Source organism: Stegostoma tigrinum, chromosome 32 (genome assembly GCF_030684315.1).
Source record: "Stegostoma tigrinum isolate sSteTig4 chromosome 32, sSteTig4.hap1, whole genome shotgun sequence".
Lineage (NCBI taxonomy): Eukaryota > Metazoa > Chordata > Chondrichthyes > Orectolobiformes > Stegostomatidae > Stegostoma > Stegostoma tigrinum.
Genome location: NC_081385.1, coordinates 4,483,696 through 4,509,427, shown reverse-complemented (window position 1 = coordinate 4,509,427; position 25,732 = coordinate 4,483,696). Strand labels below are relative to the sequence as shown.

Here is a 25,732-nt window from a genome sequence, read left to right as displayed (position 1 = left end):
CAGTCTCATTGACTTTCTAACTTGCCCTCAAGATAACATCAATAACAGTGCCTTTAATAGACCTAAAATAGCGTAAGACACTTTGTGGTCCCAAGCATGTTTCAAAAGTGCTTTCAATCTGAAGTGAATTATAAGCTTCCTACTCCGGTATAATCATAACCACTAAACTAAGGCTGCTGATTCTAGTAAAGTATGGATGGAATAAAGCAAGGAAGCTTGAGACAAATAATTGTTTGGCAGCACTGAATTTGAGTATTGCTGCAAAGGGAGACATTGTCAGATTTTTTTTTACCTTTTGTATGCATTGGACAGATTACAAGAATGTCAAATTTCAAAGAGTGCAACGGTTTTTTTTGCCTGAGAAAAGGCTGCTGATAGTTTGGAAAACTGCCTCTGATCAAGATGTTACTATTGAGAGCGCATTGTTTTTTTTTTCATTTTTAAAAAAAACTTAATACCTGGAAACATTGCTTCTTCCTGTGAGGGATAGGTCCTTGTATAAGAATATGTACCTTCTAACAAATGCAAGTGAGCCACATTGCAAGCCTGACAAATCGTCATCTTTAAATTTGTTGTCGGTATAATTCTAATGCCAGTCCTGGATGTGATTCCATAATTGTATAGCAACTGTTGTACCATCGTGTGTATTACGAATGGTACATCTCCTGTCTTGCAATTGCTGCATTCCAGAAACATCACTGGGTTTGAATGAGACAAACCACATGGGAATTTTAATGGCCCCATGTTCATTTGTGGATTTCCGATTGGCAACTATTTATCAATCGGAAATCCAGATGAAATTTATAATATGGCCTCTCTGCATTTTATTAAAAAAAATTGATTAACAAATGTTGTGCCACCTGATTCATTGCTAAGACTAAGCTGGTCGAATCTACTCTGATTCAGATCAAGTGGCTATTGATTGTAAGATTGGTCTGCAAACCATCTTATCTCCAAGTAGATCGATATTTCAAGCTGATTTATTTTCTGTTGTTGCTTTATTCCTAACAAAACCACCAATTCCAGTCTGAGATTTTGTAAGTTTCTTTTTAACGAATGACATTGGTCTTTACTGGGAAAAGAAGCAAGTGCTGGTTTGATGAATGTATGGTATTTTGTCATTAGAGTGCCACCTGGTGGTTTAATTGTGATTAATTTCAATTGGGTTATTTTTAAAATGTTTCTGTGCTCAATCTTCCACAGATTTATTAATTAATAATGTTGCAAACTTGCTGTTAATGTTTAAGTAAACTTGCCATTCTTAATCAACTGCAAGATGAAATTGTTTTGTGAAACATTATTGCAAGTGCTTCGTCTTTGCAAGATATGTACTCTATAGTTACAGCATAGATTTTCCTTCTTCCACCCAGTGGTGTATGAGGTGGACAAAGCATGTTTTTGCATTTGTTTCTGTAACTGGACTTTGCCTGAAACAGCTTGTGAGCCTGTCATCAGAAGCTATAGCTTGGTGGGCTGGGGTGCCTCTTGCTTAAGGAAAGCTGACCAGGAAACTGTCCTGTTCCTGGTACCTGGTATAAGCTTGTGTGAGCGTGGAGCTGGTCTCTAACTAGAACCTGGAATTTGTGGCTACACATTGTGGCATAAACTCTCGCAATGTCACTGGCATGAGTTGTATCTAATTGTAGCATTTTAAATTTCATAACTTCAATCAGCCTTTTTCAGTTTTAATAATTTTAAAAGAGCCCCAAACCACTACTTGGACACCAGCCTTTCTTAATTTCCTCACTATATCCATAACGAGTCTTTTCAGCCATTGCACCACAGAATACTTTGTTATTTAAGGTCCACTGGCCTCCTCCATATGACCTAGCTTCTCTTTTTTTTTTCCCAGCCCAACTTGGCCACCACCGCCAACTGCATTTCTTTTCCCTAATTCTGAAGGAAGGTTATTGAACTGCAACATTAATTCTGTTTGTCTCCACAGGGGTTGCTTAACCTTCAAGTCTTTCCAGACATTTATTATTATTGTTGTTGTTTATTACTGTTGTTACTATTATTTCAAAACAATGGTACCCTTTTTAAGTTATTTTTTCTTTCTAGCATTTAAATCCAAGTTGGATCTTGTCCCACTGAATTCCAGATTTACTGAATATTTTAGTTTTTTTTTTCTAAATGTATCCTCCCTTATAGATTGTCCTGATATATAAAGAAGAGTACAGTAAAAACCTGTTAGGCCATACACCGCTTCCCAGTGGAAAATATGACACAAAACAAAGGGAACCTGAAAGGCAGCCTGCCTGTAAAGATCTGAGCCTCTGTACCCCTCTGAAACAGAGGACACCTGCGAGAGATTGTCGGGCTACAGGAGACAGTGGCAATTTGGCTCAGAAGCCCAAGCAACTTCATCCTTATTTGTGCTTATTTCTTAATGTTTAATCCTGTTTGAAGTTTGCAAACCTGCAAAATTGCTACCATATTGAAACAGGGCATCAAATGTATTGATACCTGAGGTATAAATAGTTCGTGGAGCATGAATTCCATGTACCCTCGTAGATTCTGTTAGTATGCAGCTAAATAGCTTCTGAAGCCAAAAAGTTTTGATACTCCATTTCAAGTGACAGTACATGTTTCGATCAAGAAATTTTACTTTGCAGTAGACTGTTTCAAAATAAAAACCGAATTGTACGGTGAGGAGATAACAGCTATAGTTAATCTTTTTGAAGGTGGCGGGAAGAAATTACTGCTCCCTTACAGTTGTGGTTGAAATTCCACTATTTCTGTTTTTGTAGCATCTCCTAGGGAGCAGTGACCCAGTGACAGTACAGTTATGGGTCTCATATAATCGGAAACCCATGAAACGAGCACACTTCCTCACAAGATTTCATATAGAGGTGAGTGTTGAGAATTGTGAACATCTATTGTAATAGTCAAAGAGTTAATGTATGTCCTTTTGATGAAATGTGCTTTAGATTAGAGAAACATAATTTCCTGGAAACATAAGGCCATTCCAAAAATACACACACTCTGGTTAACTCTGATACACATGGGTGCACTCATGGCCTGAGTTACTGGTATTTTTTTTTCTTTATAGTTGAGTACATCACCACCAGTTGTGAATAGATCAGTAAAAGTTTCATAACTGAAGCACCAGCTTACATATGTTAGCAGAATGTACTAAAATGAGGAAAGAAGGTGTGAAACTGAGCAGATTGTAATTCAACTTCTTAACAAAAACATTCTCTAGTTTTTTTATTTCTTTTATTTTCTCACCTCTTTCTTCCTTCTATTTGTGTTTATCAATATGTGAGGGCTTAATCTCTGCCCTTATCACTTGCGGAAATGTTTACCAGCATCTCATTAATCAGCTCCACTATTATAATCTGCTGTTGTATGTTTCTAGCAATAAATAAATGAATGAAACCTTTTGTAGGTTAATGCAGTATAAACGATAACATATAAATATTACAAACCAACATCAAACACTTGATCTAATTTTTATTTTGCACATTCTTCAGGAGTATTATGTGGCTGATGCATCAGAAGATCAGGTGTTTGTTTGTGTCAATGTCAACAGTAATGTGACCAATCTCTATATCTCTGAAGCAGAGGGCCTGAAATTTTCCCTTTCTCTGGCAAATGTCCTGTATTACAGTCCAGAAGGTGCCGGAAGTACAACTCTCGTGAGGTATGTACATAAACATTTGTGCTTGCAAGAATAAAACATGTATTATGTATGTGCATTTTCACTGAAAAATATAATTGATTTGATGCTATCTGTGTGCAACCAATCTGAGAACCTAGCACAAATTAGGAAGGAAGTTACACTTCCTTGGATGTTACTGAGCAAAACACCTTTGTCTAAAATGTAAGAGTTTTATTTCATAGATTTTGTATAGGTTGTCCAGTTCACTCTGTGGGCTTGATTGCATTCAGATTGCCCATATTCCATGTGAATTACCCTATTGTTGTCCAGATTTGAATAGGAGACCCAGAATGGCGTTCTTCCTTGTGTCACCCTATCTCCACCATCTAAGAATCTTTGGTTAAAATTGCATTACCACAGTTGCTGCACTGTGATTGCTCGATGTGCTAATACCAGTTTTGTAATACAGAGCAGTTATCTTGTTTATATTATTAGTAACCTTTTTGTTTTGTAGTTTGTATATAACAGGGGAAAGTGTGACATGCATATTTGAATTTAGATGCCCTAATATTAACAGACAAATGCTTATAATGTCTTTTTATGCTGTTTTGACTGAGGGACTGACCTATATTTCAGATGTGTTATGCGGGTTAAAATAGCAGTGTTCTATCATATTTCTATCTTGTTTAATATAGTTTGACAGCCTACTTTCAAGGTGACGGAAATATAGCTAATTAATTGAATTCAGATTGATAGTATCACAATACAGGAGAGTTGTCTCTTGCACAACCTGCTTCCCTAAGCCCATTTCAAACAATGGTTAACAAATTACATTGAATACTGTTTTTATCACTTGATTCATTTTGTTGCTAGGTCTACTTTGTCTAATACTATACAATTAAAATTCCATTTCTGAGAGATGTTTCTCCCAAACTAAAATCAGTTGCAGCACTGTAATTCCATGGTGGATATCACAGAAGATGTTGCCGTAGGTCTTGTGGTAGCATGCTCGCTCCTGAATTGGTTTTTGCTTGGAAACGTTTAATTCACTCCATAAATTTCAGCATGCAATTTAAGCTGAAACATCAGGGGTCCACTGCAGTGTGAGAAACCATACCTCCTCCTTCTCCCCCAACCCACCCCCATGTTTCCCAGCTTCACAACAGTGACTGCACTTCAAATGCACTTTAATTGCTGTGAAGCCAGTTTTAAGATATGAAAATTTGGCCGCTGATGTTGACTTGTGACTTGAGTTTGACCACATACACATGGTAAAACGAACCAGCTTAGCCCAGGTGAATTTTGACTTTGATTATATGCATCAGTGAAACCACTTGCTATATAATATCGAAGAAATTTTTAACCAAGTTAAAGTACAAGGTTTTTTTGGTTAAAATGGTAGATAATACAATTTTACATCAGTCTAGTAAACACTTAATATGCCAGCACACGTTGTTTTATAATTTTGGCTCCAACATGGAATTTGCATTGTAAACTTGAACATTTTTGACTGAGCCTCTGATAATTTTAAAGTTTAAGCCTTGCTTTAAAGAAGGAAATTACAGAATTAGATGTGTGAAGTGTCTGTGAGCCAGTTGATTTTCAGTGAGCTATTTGGTCTGACCAAATCATGTGAAGGAGGTAGACTGTGGATGTTGGATATTTTCTCAGGAAAATGGTTAAGGAGCTAGTAAACATTCTTATGACTCCTTGCAGTGAGTTCACCTTTAGAATAACAATAGCTTGTGCTTATTCAGTGTGATGAAATGTTCCGAGGGGCTTCACAGGAGCATTCTAAAACCAAGCATGAAACTGAGCTATTTAAGGAGATCGTCCGACGACCAAAAGTTAGGTCAGAGGTAGATTCCAAACAGTATATTACAGGGTGAAAGTGAGACAAAGATGTTTAGAGCGGGAATTCTGTGGCCTCAGCCCTTGCAATTGGAATCATAGCCATCAATGGTGATTAAACGTGGATATCATTAAGGGAAATTATTCACAGTTCAGGACTCCAGTGTGGTGCAAGTGCAGCTTAATGGGAAAATTATGCGAATAAAATGCAACTTGAGTCAATGTTCTCTGCAATGCAGAAGTTTTAGACCTGGAAGTACTCGCTCCCCTTGATCTTGACAAAGTCGTTATTGCTGATTTTGTGGCACATGAAGACTGACACACTGTTGTATGGTGAACAAGCCCCTAAACTTAGCCCATCTTTATGCAAGCACAGTCATAATGAGGCTGGATAATCAGGATCTTCTGGCTCAAATAATTATCCTTTCCTCCAACCAGGGAGCAATCAGGACAGTGTAGTACCCTGTGCCTCCTTTAATTTTAGCCTGGACCTAGACAATTATGTCATAGAATCCTTACAGTAAGGAAGCAGGCTGTTCAGCCCACCAAGTCAATGCCGATCCTCCAAAGAAACATCCCAACCATACCCATCCCCTTACACTATCCCTGTAATTCTACATTTTTCATGGCTAATCCAGCTAGCCTGCACATCTCTGGACACTGTGAATAACTAGAGCATGACCAATCCACATAACCTGCATACCTTTGGACTGTGGGAGGAAACCAGAGCACCCTAGGAAACCTACGCAGCCATGGGGAGAAAGTACACACTCCACACAGACAGCTGCCTGGGGCTGGGGTTGCACCTGTGTCCCTGGTGCTGTGAGCCAGCAGTGCTAACCACTACACCACCTATATAGGCAGTACGGCACATTTGATCCATATGCTTGACTCCTGCCTCCTCCCACCTTTTTTCATCTTGCCCCATTATTATATCATTTGATTCCTCCTCTGTGTAATTGTCTAGCTTCCTCCTTAAATGCATCATTACTATTTATCTCGTTCTGGATAGCAAGTTCAAAATATTAAACTACTCTTCTTAACAAGGTTCTCCTAAATTCCGCAGTAAATTTATCAAGAACTATCTTTTAGTTGTGGTCCCTAGGTTTGGTTTTCACCTCCAGAACTACCTTTTTGCCTATCCTTATAGAATCCATTTATAATCTTTAAAAGACCCCTGTTTGGTCAACCCCAGGCTTCACTGTTTGAGAAGAAAGTACCCCAGCTTTGTACAGCCTTTCCTATTGATTATAATCTGAATGCTGATATCATTCATTGCATCCTCCCTAGTATCTCTTTGCGTTTTTTAAAAAAAATAGCGAGACCAGAAATATATAAAATACTCTGGAGCCTAGCCAAGATCCCTGTAGAAATTGAACATCTCTGCTTTACAATTCTCATTCTGCATAAGTAGACTCTAATGCTTTGTTGAATTCTTTAAAATCACCTTGTCAGCCTGTCTCTCTCGGTTTTAACGTGTGCGTTTGTATTCCTAGCTCCCTTTGCACCTCATTTAGATTTATTTTAGGAGCATCTGACCTCCTTTATTCTTCCACTAAAGTTTCCTTTGTCTACCAAAGTTTATAGCTGTATGCAGATCATATTAAAATGCAGTCTTGAACTTGTTCTGTATCTAAGGATAACAATTTTTGACAAGCTGGCTTTTAGGTTCACTTGAATTCTGATGTACTTGGCTACAACTGGGTATACTACAGGTCCCCTAAGAGCTTTAGTAGAGCTGTTTTAGCAGTGAGGCACAAACTGAGCAAGTAGTAAAGGTGCATATTTTATTGATGAGTTCAGAATTCTCAAAGTCAACAAACCCTGTCAAATGACCCAAAGTTATTTTAGTTCACTTTTCAGATGGTTGGTTTTGCACGCACTCCTACTCGCAGCAGAGGGCTTTCAAAATCTCAGGAAGTGAAATCTGCTTTATTTGTGTAATGTAGCTGCAGTTTGTGATGCAGTGGGGAATAGTCATTGTGGTAGAGCTGTGAATTACTGCAAGATGTAATCAAGCCACTTACTTAAACAAAGTCTCCTTTGTCTGCCCAAATTGAAAACTGCCCCTTTTCCCTGAATAAACCATGTTAAATATGCTCTTAATCTTGTTCTATTGTTTATGCACTGAAAAGGAAGAGAGGTTTTAATGCAGTACTTAACATCAGCTGCATTACCAGGCTATTTATTTTCCTTCCTTTCACAGCTTGGAATTGGTAAGAGATTTCATTTCCCCCAGGCACACAAATTGAGTACTGAATGGTATCAGTGTGACCTTTCGAGATGGCCTGTGCTAGTTTTCATGAAAATATTTGTAATCTGGATAAAATTGCAGTGAATCCTTGGTGTTTTATTAAGAAAAAAATGAAACTTGTGCAGCCTTTTTAGATTTCTGTTGACAGATATCTGATTTCTTAGGTAAATATTAAGATTGCATTGACAACAAGAGATCAGATGAGCTGAAGATTTGTCATCATCAAAACCTCTTCATGAGATCAGCCCATCTTGACTTATCCTACCAGAAAGACACCACGCATTGCAATTTTTTTCAATGTCTTTTATATGGAAAAATATCCCCAAGGAACTTGAGATATAATTGGACCAAAATAGGCACTGCACCAAAGGAGGAAGTGGGATGGGCAACACCTTTTGTGTTTCAAAAGGCGAGAGAGAAGAAAGGGTTAGGGAAAGATTTTCAGTGCAAAGCAAAGGGAGAAGGGGCGTGCAAAAGACTGGAATCTGAGAAATAGTGTTCAGAAAGGAATATAGGGCTGAAAAGTGGTTTAAGCATTTTTCTTTCTTCTTTCTTGGATTTGGATATCGCTGGCGGGGCAAGCATTTGGTGCTCATCCCTATTTGCCTTTGAACTGAGTACCTTGCAAAGCCATTTTGGATATGAATTCAAAGTTGATCACTTTGTGCTAGGCCTGAAGTCTAAGGGTAACCAATTTGTTCACTAAAAATCACTGGTGTACCACTTGGACTTTTACAGAAAATGATGCTGGTTGACCTCGTCATAATGACTAGCTTTTATTTTCTAGATTAACTAAATTTAAAATCCACCAGTTGCTATGGTGGGATTTGTGACCATGTTTCCAGAATGTTAGAAACATAGGAACAAAAGTAGGCCATTCAGGTTGTCAAGTCTCCTCATTCATTTTATACAATCATGGCTGATTGAACATGTCAGTGCTTTTTAACCCACTTTATTCTGTGATGAAACCATGGCTTTAAGGGATGTTTTTGTCCTGTTTTTTATTTAATGAAAGGCCGTGACAGAGGTACTGGCCAGTCCGCCCCAAAGTCAATAAAATAAACAACGTGAGAGACCTTGGTTGTTTTAAAGAAAAATGTTGGAACAATACAAGCAGCTTGAATGGGTGGGGTCCAGCTCCCAACAAACCAGGATTTTTAGCTTGTTTTTCAGCATCAGTTTCTGGGGTCTTGAAGCTGGTTTGGATAATGCAGTATATCTTTCCTTGCTACTCTGAGTTTACCCTTGATGTGTTTCTTCCCGAGACTGTCTCAGAGGCAATTCTCCAATCTATTTTATTGAATTTGTTTTTGCCAAGGGTGTGCTTTATGAGATGTTACTATCTTGGAACAGTTACTGTCCAGTAGTTAAGTAATCTATTGTTTTGGTAAGCTTTCCAATAAAATTAAGTTATTCCAATTTTTTCTTTCTTTTGTTGTATTTTAACTATAGTGGATGAATAATGTGTGTTTTGCTTTTAAGACTGGTAGTTCAACCAATGGAATTACATCTGGAATGCAACACCTGATAGATGTCTTCAAAATAAGAAAAAGTTACGGTCTTAATATTCCTAATATAATTTGAGGGGCTTTGTTTGGCCCATAACAATTCCCATAACCCATTATGCCATTGTTAATCAAAATGTATCTGCTTCTACTGAACTTTCAGAGCTCCTTTGGGTAGAGAATTCTAAAGATTCACATCCCTTTTGAGTAAAAGAATTTCTCCTCATCTTGGGCTTAAATGGCAATATCTTATTTTTAGAATTGTGCCCCCGATTCTAGATTCCCCAAGCAGGGCAAGTATCTTGTCTGCATCTACCCTGTACATTCCTTTTTTAAATTTTTTTTGTAGCTTTCAATGTTTTACCTCTCATTCTTTGAAATTCAGTTGCCCAAATTCTCTGCAAAGGACAATCGCAGCAACCTGGGAACAAGTCAGTTGACCATTGTTGCACTCACTCTGTGGCAATAATAACTTTTCTGAGATAGGGAAACTAACTTCTGTGCGTTTGGATTGCAAGTTCAGTGACGTTAACAGTGCACCCCTTGTTAATGAAGAATGTTAATGTGTGAGTAAGAATTGTAAGTTAGAAGTTTTGAAGTCCTGGAAGAGACCTGGAGGTCAATGCCAGGTTATGGATAATAGACAACTGGAGTCTAGGTGGGATTGGTTTTGTGTAGCAGTGTTTTGGAAGACCTGAAGTTCAGGAAGTGAAGCCTTTGGAACATTGGGTTAGCTGAGTCTAGCAGTGGGAAAGTAAGATTTTAATCGGGTGAGAAGAGTAGGCCAGAGACTGGTAATGCAATGATGGAAGTGTAGTGATGGAGAGGATATGATCAGTAGAAGGGTCTTTGATTAAACAGTTCCCCTTCTTGCAGCAGCTAATGGTTTTTAATGATCTCAGGGTTTTCACGTTCACCACTTGTCTGGAAAGGTATTCCATGATCATCTTAACATGAAAGCTGAACGTCTGATATCAGTCATAATATTTCCCACACACCTCCCCCACCTTTAACATTAATCTGTCTTCCCTTTGCCTTGGTCACATCAAAGTAAATGAGACTGCAGACTGACTTATTTTTCCTTCCTATTCCCAAGATACAACTTGTATGATCGTTGTTCAAAATTAAAAGTAGCTGAAATGAGTTTTGTTGCAGTTATATAGAACATAGAACAATACAGCGCAGAACAGGCCCTTTGGCCCTCGATGTTGCGCCGACCTGTGAACTAATCTAAGTCCATCCCCCTACACTATCCCATCATCATCCATATGCTTATCCAAGGACTGTTTAAATGCCCCTAATGTGGCTGAGTGACTTCTCTTCTCCATATGCTATTCCTTTTTCCATCTTGTTATAAAACTCAGAAATTCTGGTAATGGACAATAATTCATTGGCATGTACAGGGCTACGTTAATTCATCAAGAAGCTCCACTGCCTGCTAAGGAATCTTTTCTTCTCCCTCCTTAAATTCTCAGATACTTTGCAAATGAGCCATTTGCAGATATTCATCGTGTAGAAGGACTACGGGGCGTCTACATTGCCACCCAGATGAACGGGTCTTACACTGAGGAGAACATGAGATCAGTGATAACTTTTGATAAAGGTGGAACCTGGGAACTGTTGCAGGCACCAGCCTTTGGTAGTGATGGTGTTAAAATCAACTGTGAGGTAAGGATGGTAAAGAAGTCTTGGGTACCATTTTCACATTTTTGTTTAAGAACATTTTTTTTTCTATTGTGGGACGTGGCTGTGGCTGACAAGACCAGCATTGTTGCTTATCACTCATTGCCTTTGAACTGGGTGCCTTGCTAGGAGGCATTTAAGAGTTAATCCTATCCTGTGGCTTCAGATGCACACCCTATGCTCAGACTGAATAAGAATCGCAGATTTCCTTCCCAAAAAAAAAATTAGTTAACCAGATGGGTTTTTGTGACAATCATTGAGCTGCCTTGGTCACCATCACTGGGACTAGCTTTCAATTCCAGATTTTTGTGAATTGAATTTTAAATTCCATCATCTACCATGATAGGATTGGAGCCCGTGCAACCAGGAAATGAGTCAGTGCCGCTAAGCTACTGTCTCACCATGATGTTATAATGTTGCTGCTTTTTCTCTTTTAAGGTGCAAAGTTCTTCGGTCACGGTTCCACCTGTGCTAGTTTCTCACTGTTGTCAGTCATATTGCCTTGTTGGCCAACGTTGGCCTGTTAGTAGAGATTGATGCGAGCAGAGGAATTTTAAATAAGGTTTTATCTCCGTAGAAATATTTTGGACATGTCAGTGGATAGCTGCCATGAACTGATTTTCTCTTTTTTCATACTTTTTTTTTCCTGTTCAAACTCAGGTGCGCTGACCCTAATGATGTTGTATCAAGTTAATAAACTTGAGTAAATGGAACCAATAAGAACTCAGGTTACATTGCACCATTTAAAGTAATGAATGTCCCATGTAATAAACAGTCAGGGCACTGAGAACCCAAGGTTTTAATTTCTGATTGTATTAGTTCATCTTTTTATTTTAACTAGAAATTGGGATTACTAGAAGTGGATGGGACCAACAACAGCTTGCATTATAAAGTCCCTTTAAAGTAATGAATGTCCCAATGTGCTAAATGATCCCCCCCAAAAAACTAGGTGGCTTAATTACTTAGTACAATTAACAGTCAGTGCTTTGAGGACCCAAGGTTTAATTTCTGACCATAATGATTCAGGTTTTTTTTAAAACTGTAAGTTAGAATTATTAGAAAATTTATATGTTTCCTCTTTACAGTTAAACCAAGGATGTTCACTCCATCTGGCACAGCGTTACAGTCAATTGCTGAACTTCCAGCTTCGCAGAATGCCCATTCTTTCCAAAGAGTCAGCACCAGGCCTGATTATTGCTACAGGTAAAGCTTAAAAGAAATCTTGTTTTTTTTAAATTAATTCATGGGAAGGTGGTGCTGAGCTGCCTCCTTGAACTCGGAGGATGTGATGGTCTATTGGTATAATCGCTAAATTGGTAATCCAGTGACCTGGGTAATAATCTGGGGATCTGGGTTCAAATCCTGTCATGGCAGATGGTGAAATTTGAATTCCATAAAGAAAATTTGGAATTAAGAGTCTAATGATGACATGAAACTATTGTCAATTGTCAGGAAAAACACAACTGGTTCAATAATGCCCTTTAGGGAAGGAAACTGCCACACTTACCTGATCTGGCCTGCATGTGAATCCAGACAAACAGCAATGCAGTTGACTCTTAACTGCCCGCTGGTTAATTAGGAATGGGCAATAAATGCTGGTACAGCTAGTGAGGCCCTCATCCGGTGAATGAATTAAAAGAAAACAGTTTTGTGAAAGGGACTGCAACAACGTTGACTCTGCCAATTACCATAAACTGATCAGGGTGCCCTGCTGTAACATATTTAATAACATTTTCTCGTTGTCAAATATTAAGTTAACTGACCTGTAGTTTTATATTTTCTGCCTCCCTGCCATGTTGAATTAAAAAGATTTACATTCACTATCTTCCAATTTAATGGTACTATCCCAAATAAAGTTTGAAAATTCAAGCCAATGCATCATGTAATTCATTAGCTATTTCTTGTAAGACACAGTATATGATAAAGTCTTTCAAGACCGTGGCACCTGTCAGCCACAGCTCTAACAACTTACTCCTGCCACTTTTCTGATCGTGACTTTCCTAAATTCCCCCCTGCCTTCCATTTCCTGACTTGTTGCTGTTTTCAAGATGTCACTATAGTGAAGACTACTGTAAAATACCTACTCAATTTATCTCCCATTTCTTTATTTTCCAGTTTTAATTCTCTTCACTTTTTATTCAATCACTGCTCACTTTGTTAACTTGGTTGATTTTAATGATGTAAAGGTGCTAGTGTTAGACTGGGCTGAGCAAACCCAGAAGTCATATGACCTCAGACTATAGTCCACAGGTTTATTTAAAATCCCCAGTTTTCGGAGCATAGTCCCTTCATCAGGTGATGTGAGATATTAGCATAGAGACACCGAATTTATAAGCAGAGTGATCAAGGACAGAGATCAAAAGATCATACAAATGGTGTGAATAGAGTGTCGAATAATAAGTCTCTGCAGGTGACCAAAAATATCAGACTGTTTGAGTAAAGTGTCAACAGCTGAATAACAAGAGAAGGGATGACCAAAATCTGTTTTAAATGTGACGGAGATAATTACAAAAGATTAAAAATAGTGTTGCTGGTGACAAACCAGATGGCTGGAATAACATTACAGTTATCAGAGTTGCATGCTGAAAGTCTAACTAAAGTAATAAGTCATCCCAAACTACAAACTGATTAAAGCAGAGAGATCATAACAATTTCTCAAGGTGATGGTGTCAACATAGGACAGTAAAGAAGATATTACAGATACGGAATAGTGTGGTACCATACACCATTCGTATGTGGATGTGAGTTTGCTCGCTGAGCTGGAAGGTTAGTTTTCAGACGTTTCGTCACCATTCTAGGTAACATCATCAGTGAGCCTCCGACGAAGCGCTGGTGTTATGTCCCGCTTTCTGTTTATCTGTTTATTTTGTAGATGACGTTCGTTTTGTTTGTTGTCTGTATAGGGTCTTTTAAGTTCATTTAGCTGCTGTTTAAAACGTCATCTACAAAATACCTTGCAAGAACTGTGACAAACACTACATTGGACGAACTGGCAGAAAGCTAGCCACCAGGATACATGAACATCAACTAGCCACAAAACGACATGACCCACTATCACTCGTATCCTTACGTACAGATGAGGAAGGACAACACATCCATCCTAGGACAAGCCAAACAGCGACACGCACGAGAATTCCTAGAAGCATGCCATTCCAACCGGAACTCCATCAACAAACACATTGGCTCCAAATCAATCTACCATCCCCTGAGAAAAAGAACAGGAAATGACATCACCAACCCAAAGAAACCTAACCAGATAAATAGAAAGCGGGACATAACACCAGCGCTTCGTCGGAGGCTCACTGATGTTACCTAGAATGGTGACGAAACGTCTGAAAACTAACCTTCCAGCTCAGCGAGCAAACTCACATCCAGAACCTCAACCTGAGCTACAAATCTTCTCAAAACTCGCTACCATTCGTATGTTTTTCTTTTGATCTCTCTGCCTATAAATTATGTTTGCGTTCTTCTCTCGCATTTCACCTTACGGAGGGCCTATTCTCTGACAGCTAATGATTTCAAATAAACCCGTTGGACTGTAACCTGGTGTCCCGTGACTACTGACCTGATTGTTTATAGATAGGGAGACTTACCGTAAATACCTGTTCACACATTTCTGGCTCGCTTTCTCAAGTACATTTTCCTCCTCTATTACTTCTTCCTTCAAGTTTTCCGTATTTTATTCAATCTCCTGACCTGTCACCTGTCTTTGTACAATTGTAGATAATTTCGAGTCAACCTGTTCAGTGATGTCATTACCTACCTTTTGGTGCAGGTGAGACCTGAACCTGGGCCTCCTGGCTCAGAGGTAGGGACGTTACTATGTGGCACAAGACCCTCTGCACGTTTATGCTTTCTTTTGATTTGCTGCTGACTTTAACATTTTTTCTTCTTTGTGCTCAGAAAGTAGAGCCATCTCTTGCTATTTTTCTCACATGTTGGAATGTATCCATTTTATCTATTCTGCCCTTTTTATGTAAGGTAGAAGTTTCAGATCTACTTTTTTTTTCTGTCCAGTCAAACCAATGTTAAAATTTTAATCATCTGATTGCTGATTCTTTACGAGTTTGTTAATTTTATTTTGTGTTTGGTAGTACAAAACTTAAACAATGCTTTAAGGAGACGAGTTGATGGTTTTCACTTTGCATGTGTTAGAACTAGGCTTCAAGAAGCAGACCTTAAAATAGTCACCATGTAAAACAGCATGAGAAGAGTGTGCCGATTGCTTAGCGCATTACAAGCTTGGAAATGCAGCAAGAATAGTTGCCTGTCAATCATCCTAACCTTTTGCAGAAATAAAACATGACCCTGAGTCTGACTGATGGATTGGCTGTGCTAGATTGGCTATGTTAAATTACTCAGTGTCCAGTGATGAGCAGACTAGGTGGATTACACATGGGAAAGACAGAGTTACAGGGATAGGGTAGGGGAGTGGGTCTGGGTTGGTTGATTTTTGGAGGGTTGGTGTGGACTTAATGGGCTGAATGGCCTACTTCCACACTGCAGGTTGCATGATGATTCTATGATGACCTTTAATGGGTTGCCAGTATAACCCTTGGTGTAGTCCAGATTACTTAATCAATAATAGATTCAAATCTACTCACAATATAGGCTTGACATGACGGTGTTTCAAAATTATACTGCATGAAACAATGATCAAACTATTACTTGCTGTATATCGTGAAAACTCTCAAAAGGGCTTATAGTCACCACTTTTAGCCCTGATCTATCTCCAATTATCCTTGAATGGGGATATTTCTCGAAAGGCTGAACAACAGGTGAAACTAGCTATTTTGTGATGCTACAATACAGTAAGCTCACAAGAAGTAGTTTTCTACACCAACAGGATGCTATTATCAAGCCAAAACCATGTTCTGCCTACTGTTGAAGTGAATAATGTGATATGGGTTTCAGTGCTAGTATGATACCAGGTAAGTAAAAGATAAATTTGCTGAAGTCCTACCGGACCGTAGGACTACTCTGTCTCATGAGAGAGAGAGAGAGACGATGAGTGGTACGTTCAACTGCAGGATCAGCACACTTTGTGTAAGGGGCGAGGTTGAGAAGGAGAATCCTTCATAGTAACCTCAGCTAGTGCAAGGAGAAGAACCCATGCTCTTGGCCTCACTCCGCACGGCTAACTAGCCGTTCAGCTAACTGACCACCTCCTTGCATTTATCATAGGTAACAAAGTGTGAAGCTGGATGAACACTGCAGGCCAAGCAGCAGCCTGCCGTGTTCATCCAGCTTCACACTTTGTTATCTTGGATTCTCTAGTGTCTGCAGTTCCCATTACCTACTTGCATTTATCATTTCTCATTATTTACCATGTCTCCCAAAATTTCCCACAACCTGGTTTCCTGAACTTGGGTCATCTCTCTCTGTTGTACTAATAACATGATTAGCTAACACAGCCAATGTGTGCCTTTTCCTAGCGTCCTGTCCTTCCTCAATTTCCTCCGAGATTCAGGCCTGAGATGTGTCACTGTTATGGCTATCATTTCTGAAGCCACACTGGATTTGAAACATACGCTGTATTTCTCTTTCCACAGATGCTGTTAGACCTGCTGAGTTTCTTCAGCATTTCCTGATTTTTATCAGGTTATTAGCTAATTATTTCAATGTGCGTTTTCTCTCTGTATCTGAATGCAGATAGCATTCAAAACAAAACAGAGCTTTTAGCTTTAACCTTTTTGTTCTTTGTGAACGCAAGTTGTATCAGTTGCTTACCCTCAGATTTGTACTCTCTGTTCCTCACGTCATAGTCTTATCATTTCCTGTGTTAATACCTTTCTCGTTGGCCTTGACTCCTGGATATACCACATCTTCGCAAATTTTGATAGCTTCACCTGCCATTTACTTTAAAATTCTTTACTCCCTTAGTTGTTTGGCAAGAACATTGACCTTGCCATAAAGATGGTCCTATCGGCTCACATGCCTCTTCAACAGTATTGGTGTCAATGCTTCATGAACCAGAACCCACTTCTCCCACTTTTTTTTTGGTTGCAATGCTTTTTGCTGTCTCCTCTGATTTGTCCTATGCAATGTGCATGCAGAGGATATGACGTTTTGAGTCTCTGTCTATCTTAGCACTTAGCTCTTCATACTGGCTTTAGTCCTGCCTGCATCTTTAGTATCTACATGGATCACAATGACTGAACCTGCCCTTCCCATTGCGTGTTCCTCCCTAGCCCTGTACACATGTCCCAAACCCTAGCACTGGGGTGGTGACATAACCATCTGAATGTGTGCTTTGCTGAGAATAGTGACAACCCACCTCACTATACTGTCCTTTATTACCACTGTGTTCTTTGGTATTCTGTAGAAGACAAGTGAGAAGGTAATTAATATTTTGCTGCTATCAATATTGAATTAGCAACTTAATGCTGATGAAATGCTTTGAATTCTAAAGCAAATTAAGTTGTCATTTTTAATAATTGAGGGACCAGGTTCGTTGCTAGCGAGTTTTGAGAAGATTTGTAGCTCAGGTTGAGGTTCTGGATGTGAGTTTGCTCGCTGAGCTGGAAGGTTAGTTCTCGGACGTTTCGTCTCCATTCTAGGTAACATCATCAGTGAGCCTCCGACGAAGTGCTGGTGTTATGTCCCGCTTTCTATTTATAAATAGAAAGCGGGCCATAACACCAGCGCTTCCTCAGAGGCTCACTGATGATGTTACCTAGAATGGTGACGAAACGTCTGAGAACTAACCTTCCAGCTCAGCGAGCAAACTCACATCCAGGTTCATTGCCTCCAACCAGCTGTTTTCCCATTCAAGTTGTCTTGCTGTTTAGATGAGGTAATTATAAACTTAATATATTATTATAAGTATAACCTTTGCAGCATTCTGCAGATCTACAGATGTGCTATTCCTAGATTAATTGTTGGTCAGTACTTGTTTGATGCGTGTACTGATCCTAAACATGTAGCAGGCCATCTTGGAGGAAAGTGTACATAACAGTACACAGATTTCAATACATCGATAACCAGGTATTTTGTTTGAACTAAGCTGTCGTTTATCAAAGGAAGCAGCAGTGATTTCATGCGTGTTTCCCTAACTTCTCTGTCCCACAGGTTCCATTGGGAAGAACTTGGCAAACAAACCAAATGTTTATGTCTCAAGTAGTGCTGGAGCTCGATGGCGTGAGGTAATGTGCTTTTATTAAAACTAGTTTTGTTATGTACGAAAAGAAAACATCGTTTCAAATTATATTCAAAAAATGCAGAAATATTACTTTTAGAATGGGCAAATAATGGATTATAACAAGAGCGGTTTAATTTTGTATTATTTGATACTTACAAGAGAAGGCATTGCAGTAAAATGCTCCTAATCCTAATTTTGATACAACTTCCACAAAGCAAGATATAGGATCAGAATTAGGCCATTTGGCCCATCAAGTCTTCTCTACCATTTGATCATGGCTTTGAGTGGGGAAAGTCCTAAATAGAAAGGATGAAATAAAGTAGCTGATGAAGAATCTGAGAAAGAAATCTGGGCCAAAAATTGCAGCTTTTAATGTGAAGAAAATGGAAAAGGATGAACTGAACAAAAAGTGAAAAGAACAAAGGAAGAGGGGATCGTATAGAGGAGATACAGAGGAAGAAGAAATATCTTACCTTTTCAGTGGAAAATTCTTTGAAATCATGCGTGCTGCTGGAAGAAAGGGCAAATGAGATCTTAAAATGTATCGTGCCAGATGGAGAGGCTATATAGAGTATTGTTCTGGATGTGAGTTTGCTCGCTGAGCTGGAAGGTTAGTTTTCAGACGTTTCGTCACCATTCTAGGTAACGTCATCAGTGAGCCTCCGACGAAGCGCTGGTGTTATGTCCCGCTTTCTATTTATATTTCTAATAAATGGAAAGCGGGACATAACACCAGCGCTTCGTCGGATGCTTACTGATGTTACCTAGAATGGTGACGAAATGTCTGAAAACTAACCTTCTAGCTCAGCGAGCAAACTCACATCCAGAACCTCAACCTGAGCTACAAATCTTCTCAAAACTTGCTAGAGTATTGTATTGTCCAAATACATTGCGGAGGGCAGCATGGAAAATAAGTTGGAAAACGTAACAGTACATTAAGCAGTTTTTGTATTGTTGCAATTAAAGATTGCAGTAATGTAAGTTATTATTTTTATGGCTTATCTATACGTTGGAGGAGTAACCCTGTTACTGATTCTAACCTCGAACTATCTGTGGTAACAATCACAGAAACTGGTGTCTGGATTACTAAGCATTTCACTTTATTATGAAAGAACAATACGCAACCAATCTAGACAGTATCTGCAAATGGTTCTGAATACCACACTGTATTGTTCTCGAAGACATCTGTGTTCATGACCTTTCAAAGAAGAGGAGCAAAGTCCTCCTGGTCTCCTGGGTAACGTTCAGTCCTTGACCAGTATCATAGGAAAAAGTGGTATCTGTTTGTGATCTCATCTCAAGGGAATTTATGAATGTGTGATAAATGTTAGCCTTATTCATAATCATGAGGCACCATAAGTAATATAAATTGTCGTTTGTGTGGTACTGCTGTATGAAAAATGACTTCTGCATTTTCCACATTACAACAGTGGCTACACTGGAAGTCCAACACTATATTATTTGGCATACCAAAATATTTTCTTATAGTGCAAGAGTCTCATAGTTCCCAAAATTGTTGAATATTTATTTAAATCTTTTTTGTTGCTAAGCAGTTTTCTGTTTTGGATGATAACAGACTTTCACTGTGCTGAAAAACGACTTGATTAAAATCTGTAAGAACTGCAGATGCTGTAAATCAGGAAGAAAAACATAGTTGCTGGAAGAACTCAGCAAGTCTGGCAGCATCTGTGAAGGTAAAAAAAAAGTTAACATTTTGCGTCCGGTGATTCTTCCTGAGAATGTCACTGGACCCGAAACGTTAACTCTTTTCTTTTCCTTCACTAATGCTGCCAGACCTGAGCTTTTCCAAAGTCGTGGTTAGCCGTACCTACTTTGAGACATCCTGAAGGCTTGAGCATTGCTAAAGAAATAAAGGTCCTTCCCTTTGGTTTTGCTTTGGAAATTCCAAGCAATAATAATTTCCCAAAACCAAGTGATTTTCTTGCCCTATTCCAAACTCAGACCTAAGAAAGATGATACTAAACTAATGTTTATCAGTTAGAGTATGGTTGCACAGTTTACAGGCTCCTTATTTTGCGGTGATGAAATGTGAGGCTGGATGAACACAGCAGGCCCAGCAGCATCTCAGGAGCACAAAAGCTGACGTTTCGGGCCTAGACCCTTCATCAGAGAGGGGGATGGGGTGGGGGTTCTGGAATAAATAGGGAGAGAGGGGGAGGCGGACCAAAGATGGAGAGAAAAGAAGATAGGTGGAGAGGAGAGTATAGGTGGGGAGGGGATAGGTCAGTCCAGGGAAGACGGACAGGTCACGGAGGTGGGATGAGGTTAGTAGGTAGGAGATGGAGGTGCGGCTTGGGATGGGAGGAAGGGATGGGTGAGAGGAAGAACAGGTTAGGGAGGCAGAGACAGGTTGGACTGGTTTTGGGATGCAGTGGGTGGAGGGGAAGAGCTGGGCTGGTAGTGTGGTGCAGTGGGGGGAGGGGACGAACTGGGCTGGTTTTGGGATGCGGTGGGGGAAGGGGAGATTTTGAAACTGGTGAAGTCCACATTGATACCATTGGGCTGCAGGGTTCCCAAGTGGAATATGAGTTGCTGTTCCTGCAACCTTCGGGTGGCATCATTGTGGCACTGCAGGAGGCCCATGATGGACATGTCATCTAAAGAATGGGAGGGGGAGTGGAAATGGTTCGTGACTGGGAGGTGCAGTTGTTTATTGCGAACTGAGCGGAGGTGTTCTGCAAAGCGGTCCCCAAGCCTCCGCTTGGTTTCCCCAATGTAGAGAAAGCCACACCGGGTACATTGGATACAGTATACCACATTGGCAGATGTGCAGGTGAACCTCTGCTTAATGTGGAAAGTCACCTTGGGGCCTGGGATAGGGGTGAGGGAGGAGTTGTGGGGGCAAGTGTAGCATTTCCTGCGGTTGCAGGGGAAGGTGCCGGGTGTGGTGGGGTTGGAGGGCAGTGTGGAGCGAACAAGGGAGTCACGGAGTGAGTGGTCTTGCTGGAAAGCAGACAGGGGTGGGGATGGAAAAATGTCTTGGGTGGTGGGGTCGGATTGTAGATGGCGGAAGTGTCAGAGGATGATGTGTTGTATCTGGAGGTGGTTCTTTTTACCTTAATCACATACTGTGTCACCATGGTACTGGAATTCTCTGCTCTGTCAAATTAGTCGACTCAAGTTCTAAAAATTTGATTTGCCGTAAACCTATTACAGAAAACATTACTGAGCTAGAACACGTTTTGAGTTTTCCCTGAAAAACAGGTATTTTTCTGTAGTTCCTGTACAAAAGTTAGACTGGAGACGTTCCTTGGTTTGCCTGATTCACTTTTTGAAGTGAATGATTATAAAGTGGCAAATGTTTGAGTTGTCAATCTAGTTGCCTTTGTGAGGTGTGCTACTCAAATCCATTACAGTGATGGGAAAAGTGTATCCAAGTCAAATGGGGGGAAAAATAGCATTATGAAGATGATTTGACTGCATTCTGCCTTTTGTTGTATTTGTTCAGGCCCTTGAAGGTCCCCACTATTATTCTTGGGCTGACCATGGAGGCATCCTGTTAGCAATTCCTCAGGGCTCCCCTACCACTCAACTGAAGTGAGTAAACCAAAGATTCTTTTTCTTTTCAACTTTTAAGAAAATTACTAGTATTATCTCTTTTGAAAATCCTTACTTTTGACTACTTTTATAATATCTTTTTTATTCTTCCCCCCCCGCCCCCTCCTTCCTTCTATTGTAGTATTTTTGTATTTTACAATCTGGTATGAAGTTATTATACAGTAGAGATGTGTCGATTTGAAAATGTTTCAGCTGTTTGTAAATAAACAAATGCAACATTGTTTAACTTTCAACAACCACTTTCAACAAAAAGGTACAGTACCAATGAGGGAGAGACATGGAAGATTTTTAACTTCACTCAAAAGACTGTTGTTGTATATGGATTACTTACTGAGCCTGGAGAGAAAAGCACGGTCTTCACAATATTTGGCTCATATGCCCAACAGTCCCATAGTTGGCTAATACTACAGATCAATACAACATTAGCATTGGGTAAGTTTGTGGTGATCTTTCACTACTTTTTAATGAACTTTCACCCTCACCTGTTTTTAAAACAACGTTTGGGAAGGAGTGTACAGCTTTAAGTGCTTGCTAATCCCACATGAAGCATTAATCAAACTTTTCTAATGTCTGTTATTATTATTTGCTGTTCTTTCAGAGTCTATTACACAACCTCATGATAGATATTCAAAACAGTGGAATATTCTGTGTTTTATCTTGATGTCCTTGATTGAAGTGATTTATTGCTTTCACGCAATGGTTTCAGGCGTTAAGTGACTCTGTTATGAAATATTGTGAATGGAGAATACGTACAAAACAGGGCTACTGTTGTCCTGATTACCTGGACTGTCAGTGTGGGTAGGAGCAACAATTAACAACTTTAATATTGACCAATTCCACCAAGTGCAATAACAAATGTCACTGCTTCGTTGTGATGGCACTTAAAATGACCGAAGAGAGATGGGGCCAGCAGGAATGGAACTGTACGAGAAGCTGACAAAAACTGAAGAATACTCCGGGAGGGCACAGTTTGTTATCTCACCCATCAAACAGTTCCGAGAACAATGAATAAATATTGAAATTGTTGCTGGGAATGGAAGATTTGAGTTATAAGGAGAGGCTGGTTAGGATGGGACTTCTTTCACTGGAGCATGGGAGGTTCAGGGGTGACCTTTTATAGAGGTTTATGGAATTGAATGGTATAGCTAAGGTGAATAGCAGGTACCTTTTCCTTAGGATGGGGAATTTCTAGCCTGGGGGCAATATTTTTCAGGTGAGAGGAGAAAGATTTAAAAAAAACATGAGGAGCAGTTTTATTTACACAGTGGTTTGTGTGTAGAATGAACTTTCAGAAAAAGTGATTGATTGATAAAGTCCAGTTACAAAGTTTTTAAAAGACATTTGGATCAGCACATGCAAAATAAATTCTATTCCTGTCTTGAATTTTAATGATTTAGGTATTGCTCCTGTATGCATCCAAAAATAAAAGGATCTGTTTTTGAAGATTGCACTTAAATACAGAAATAGGATGGCCAACTCTCTAATTATCTTTAAGTAGATAAACCTTTTTCTCAAATTCAGTGTTAGAATCTACCCTTTAATCTTCTAATTAAAGTTTTTTTTTCCACTGACAGGTTCCTGAATAAGAGGAATTGTTTACGTGTGAATTTAATTCACCCACCCACTCAACTTGGATCATGAAATCTGTAAAATGAATCTCTCTTCACATTTTTTTTTCATATTCTTAGAAAATGGCCTGCATATGAGAGCCTGTAGTGCTTCTATACAGGAGGAGGCTGACTACCAATTCATATTAATCTACTATATCTAAAATTGCCTGTCTTATACGCTCCATTGGGAACCAGTGTACTCCATAAATAATGTATCAATTCAGTCTGATAACAAAGCCTGTAATCAGTTCAAGGCCACAGAATTGTGTCTAGAAGGTGGTTCACAATTGTAAATCATCTGAAGTACAATACATTATAAGTTATTAAAATAAAAAGTTAGTTCTCTCTTTGTTCTCCCCCCCCCCCCCCCCCCACCTCCCCGTTAAGGAGTACCTTGTTCTGAGACGGATTACAAACTGTGGTCTCCCTCTGACGAGCATGGGAATGAATGTTTGCTTGGTCGGAAAGTTGTGTACAAGCGAAGAACTCCACATGCCACCTGCTTTAATGGTGAAGACTTTGACAGACCAATTACAGTTAACAACTGCTCCTGTACGAGAGAAGACTATGAATGGTAACTAAGTCAAGTTTGTTTTTCTTTTTTAAAAATAAAACTGCCATGACTAGTGATGGGCTTTGTAACTACATCAGGCTGCAACTCTGAGGCGCCATTTGTCTAGATCACCAACATCGTTTACATAGAGCGTATCTCAATCAGTTCATCCATGACAATTATATTTGTTCACTTCAATAACTTATTGCTCAGTACCTGAGCATTGTTTACTTAATTTAATCAGTCATGTTGTGAATGAATCATGAAGTTGTTTTATTAGTCTGTTTTGCAGAGGTTTGATGCAAGTCTGTGATATTATAATGCATATGAAATGAATCTCCTAGCTGAGGGAGGCAGACTACCTAATTGTGGCCTTCACTAGCCTTGAAGGAGGTTGCTTTCTGCAAAGAACTAATTTAATATTTTATATTTTACATGTTATGGAAAATCATGCGTTACTCTTGTTGACAGACTGCATTATTTGAATGTGTTATGTATTGGAATGCATCACATGCTCTTTTAGGATGCCCATACAGGTTTATTAATGCAGTTTTAAAAATTCCTGACAACTATTAAGAAATTTTATTTACTTGAATTGAGATTACTCAATAGTGACAGATCGTCCTTTCCGGTGGCTCAGTGGTTAACACTGCTGCCTCAGTGCCAGGGACCCAGGTTTACTTCCACCCTTGGTCAATTTGTCTGTGTGGAGTTTGTATATTCTCCCCGTGTCTGCATGGGTTTCCTCTGGGTGCTCTGGTTTCCTTGCGCAGTCTAAAGATGTGCAGGTTAGGTGGATTGGCCATGCCTAGTTGCCTGTAGTGTGCAGGGGTGTGTAAATTAGATGGATTAAACATGGAAAATGCCAGGTTACAGGGAATAGGTCTTAGTAGGATGCTCTTCAGAGGGGTGGCGTGGACTTGTTGGGCCGAATAGCCTGTTTCCACACTGTAGGGATTCTATGATAGGTAAGCCAGAAGGATCATAAAGGCTCTAGGTTTGATCTCTGGTATATCTTGCTGATCTCAGCAGGTGATGGTAAGGGTGTTGCAGATGGTCAGGACAGAAAATTGGGTTGGGTTTCCCCTTATGGGATTATCACCTGACCCGTTAGAATTCTGTACTCCCGTACATTGAGGTTATGAAAGAGTTGGATTTCGCAATAATATCCACTACGTAATCAGGGAGGATTGCTGATGTTTGTCGTTTTAGGATAATGGAATAGTTGATGTTTGGTAGAAATACCAGAGTAGGCATTATCTGCAGAACTGTATGTGGCGTGCATTGGCTCCTTCATTAGGGCAGGGGGAAATATGGGCAGAAAGAGAACTTAATGAAGAGCTCATTTTGGATTTTAGCAAACACTTTTTTTTTCTTGGTTGCATGCCTGTACAAATATGACGTATAAATTGATGACCATCAGTACTGAAAATTAGCAAAATTAGCAATGTGCTGCCAAGAACATTGTGAAACAAGATACTTGTTGAACTTGAAATGACTTGGGAATGTTGAACTCATTATCTAATTGGGAGCAGCAGAAGACCATTTGACTCATTGCATCAGCTCTGTCATTTGATACGATCGTGGCTGATCTGATTTGTGCCCTCTATATCACTTTCTTGCCTACGTGCTCGACTCCTTGTTCATTACAAATTGTATCTACCTTTGGCCTCAGAAGCATTTAGTGGCCCAGCCTCCATTGACTCCGAATCCTCTGAAAGAAAACCCACTGAAAATGGTAAACTCCCAATTTTTAACTGGTTTGCTTTAGCTCTAGTCTGTCCTATAATTGGAAATTTCCTCTCAGCTTTACCCTGTCAGGTCCATTCAAGGTCTGATTTCAATAAGATCACCTCTCATTACTAACATTGACACAGGCCTAACCAATCCAACTCTTACTCCTAAAATAATCCCATAATTCTAGGAATCATTTGAGTGAGCATTGTTATGAA

The 25,732-nt window shown here is 39.5% G+C and overlaps 1 protein-coding gene across 3 annotated transcripts in view; it reads left to right on the top strand.

Annotated features, from left to right (window-relative positions):
- Positions 1–25,732, top strand: part of sorl1 (sortilin-related receptor, L(DLR class) A repeats containing) — a 182,135-nt gene that overhangs the window by 83,691 nt on the left and 72,712 nt on the right. For all 3 annotated transcript variants that reach the window (XR_009442868.1, XM_048561943.2, XM_059638993.1), the window contains exons 9-16: positions 2,751–2,852; positions 3,477–3,646; positions 10,690–10,882; positions 11,983–12,100; positions 17,969–18,042; positions 21,508–21,596; positions 21,871–22,049; positions 23,615–23,801. Coding sequence is in view for 2 of the 3 variants with exons in the window: in XM_048561943.2 (XP_048417900.2) it covers positions 2,751–2,852; positions 3,477–3,646; positions 10,690–10,882; positions 11,983–12,100; positions 17,969–18,042; positions 21,508–21,596; positions 21,871–22,049; positions 23,615–23,801 (1,112 nt within the window). In the remaining variant the exon portion in view is untranslated. The remainder of the gene's footprint in view (positions 1–2,750; positions 2,853–3,476; positions 3,647–10,689; positions 10,883–11,982; positions 12,101–17,968; positions 18,043–21,507; positions 21,597–21,870; positions 22,050–23,614; positions 23,802–25,732) is intronic.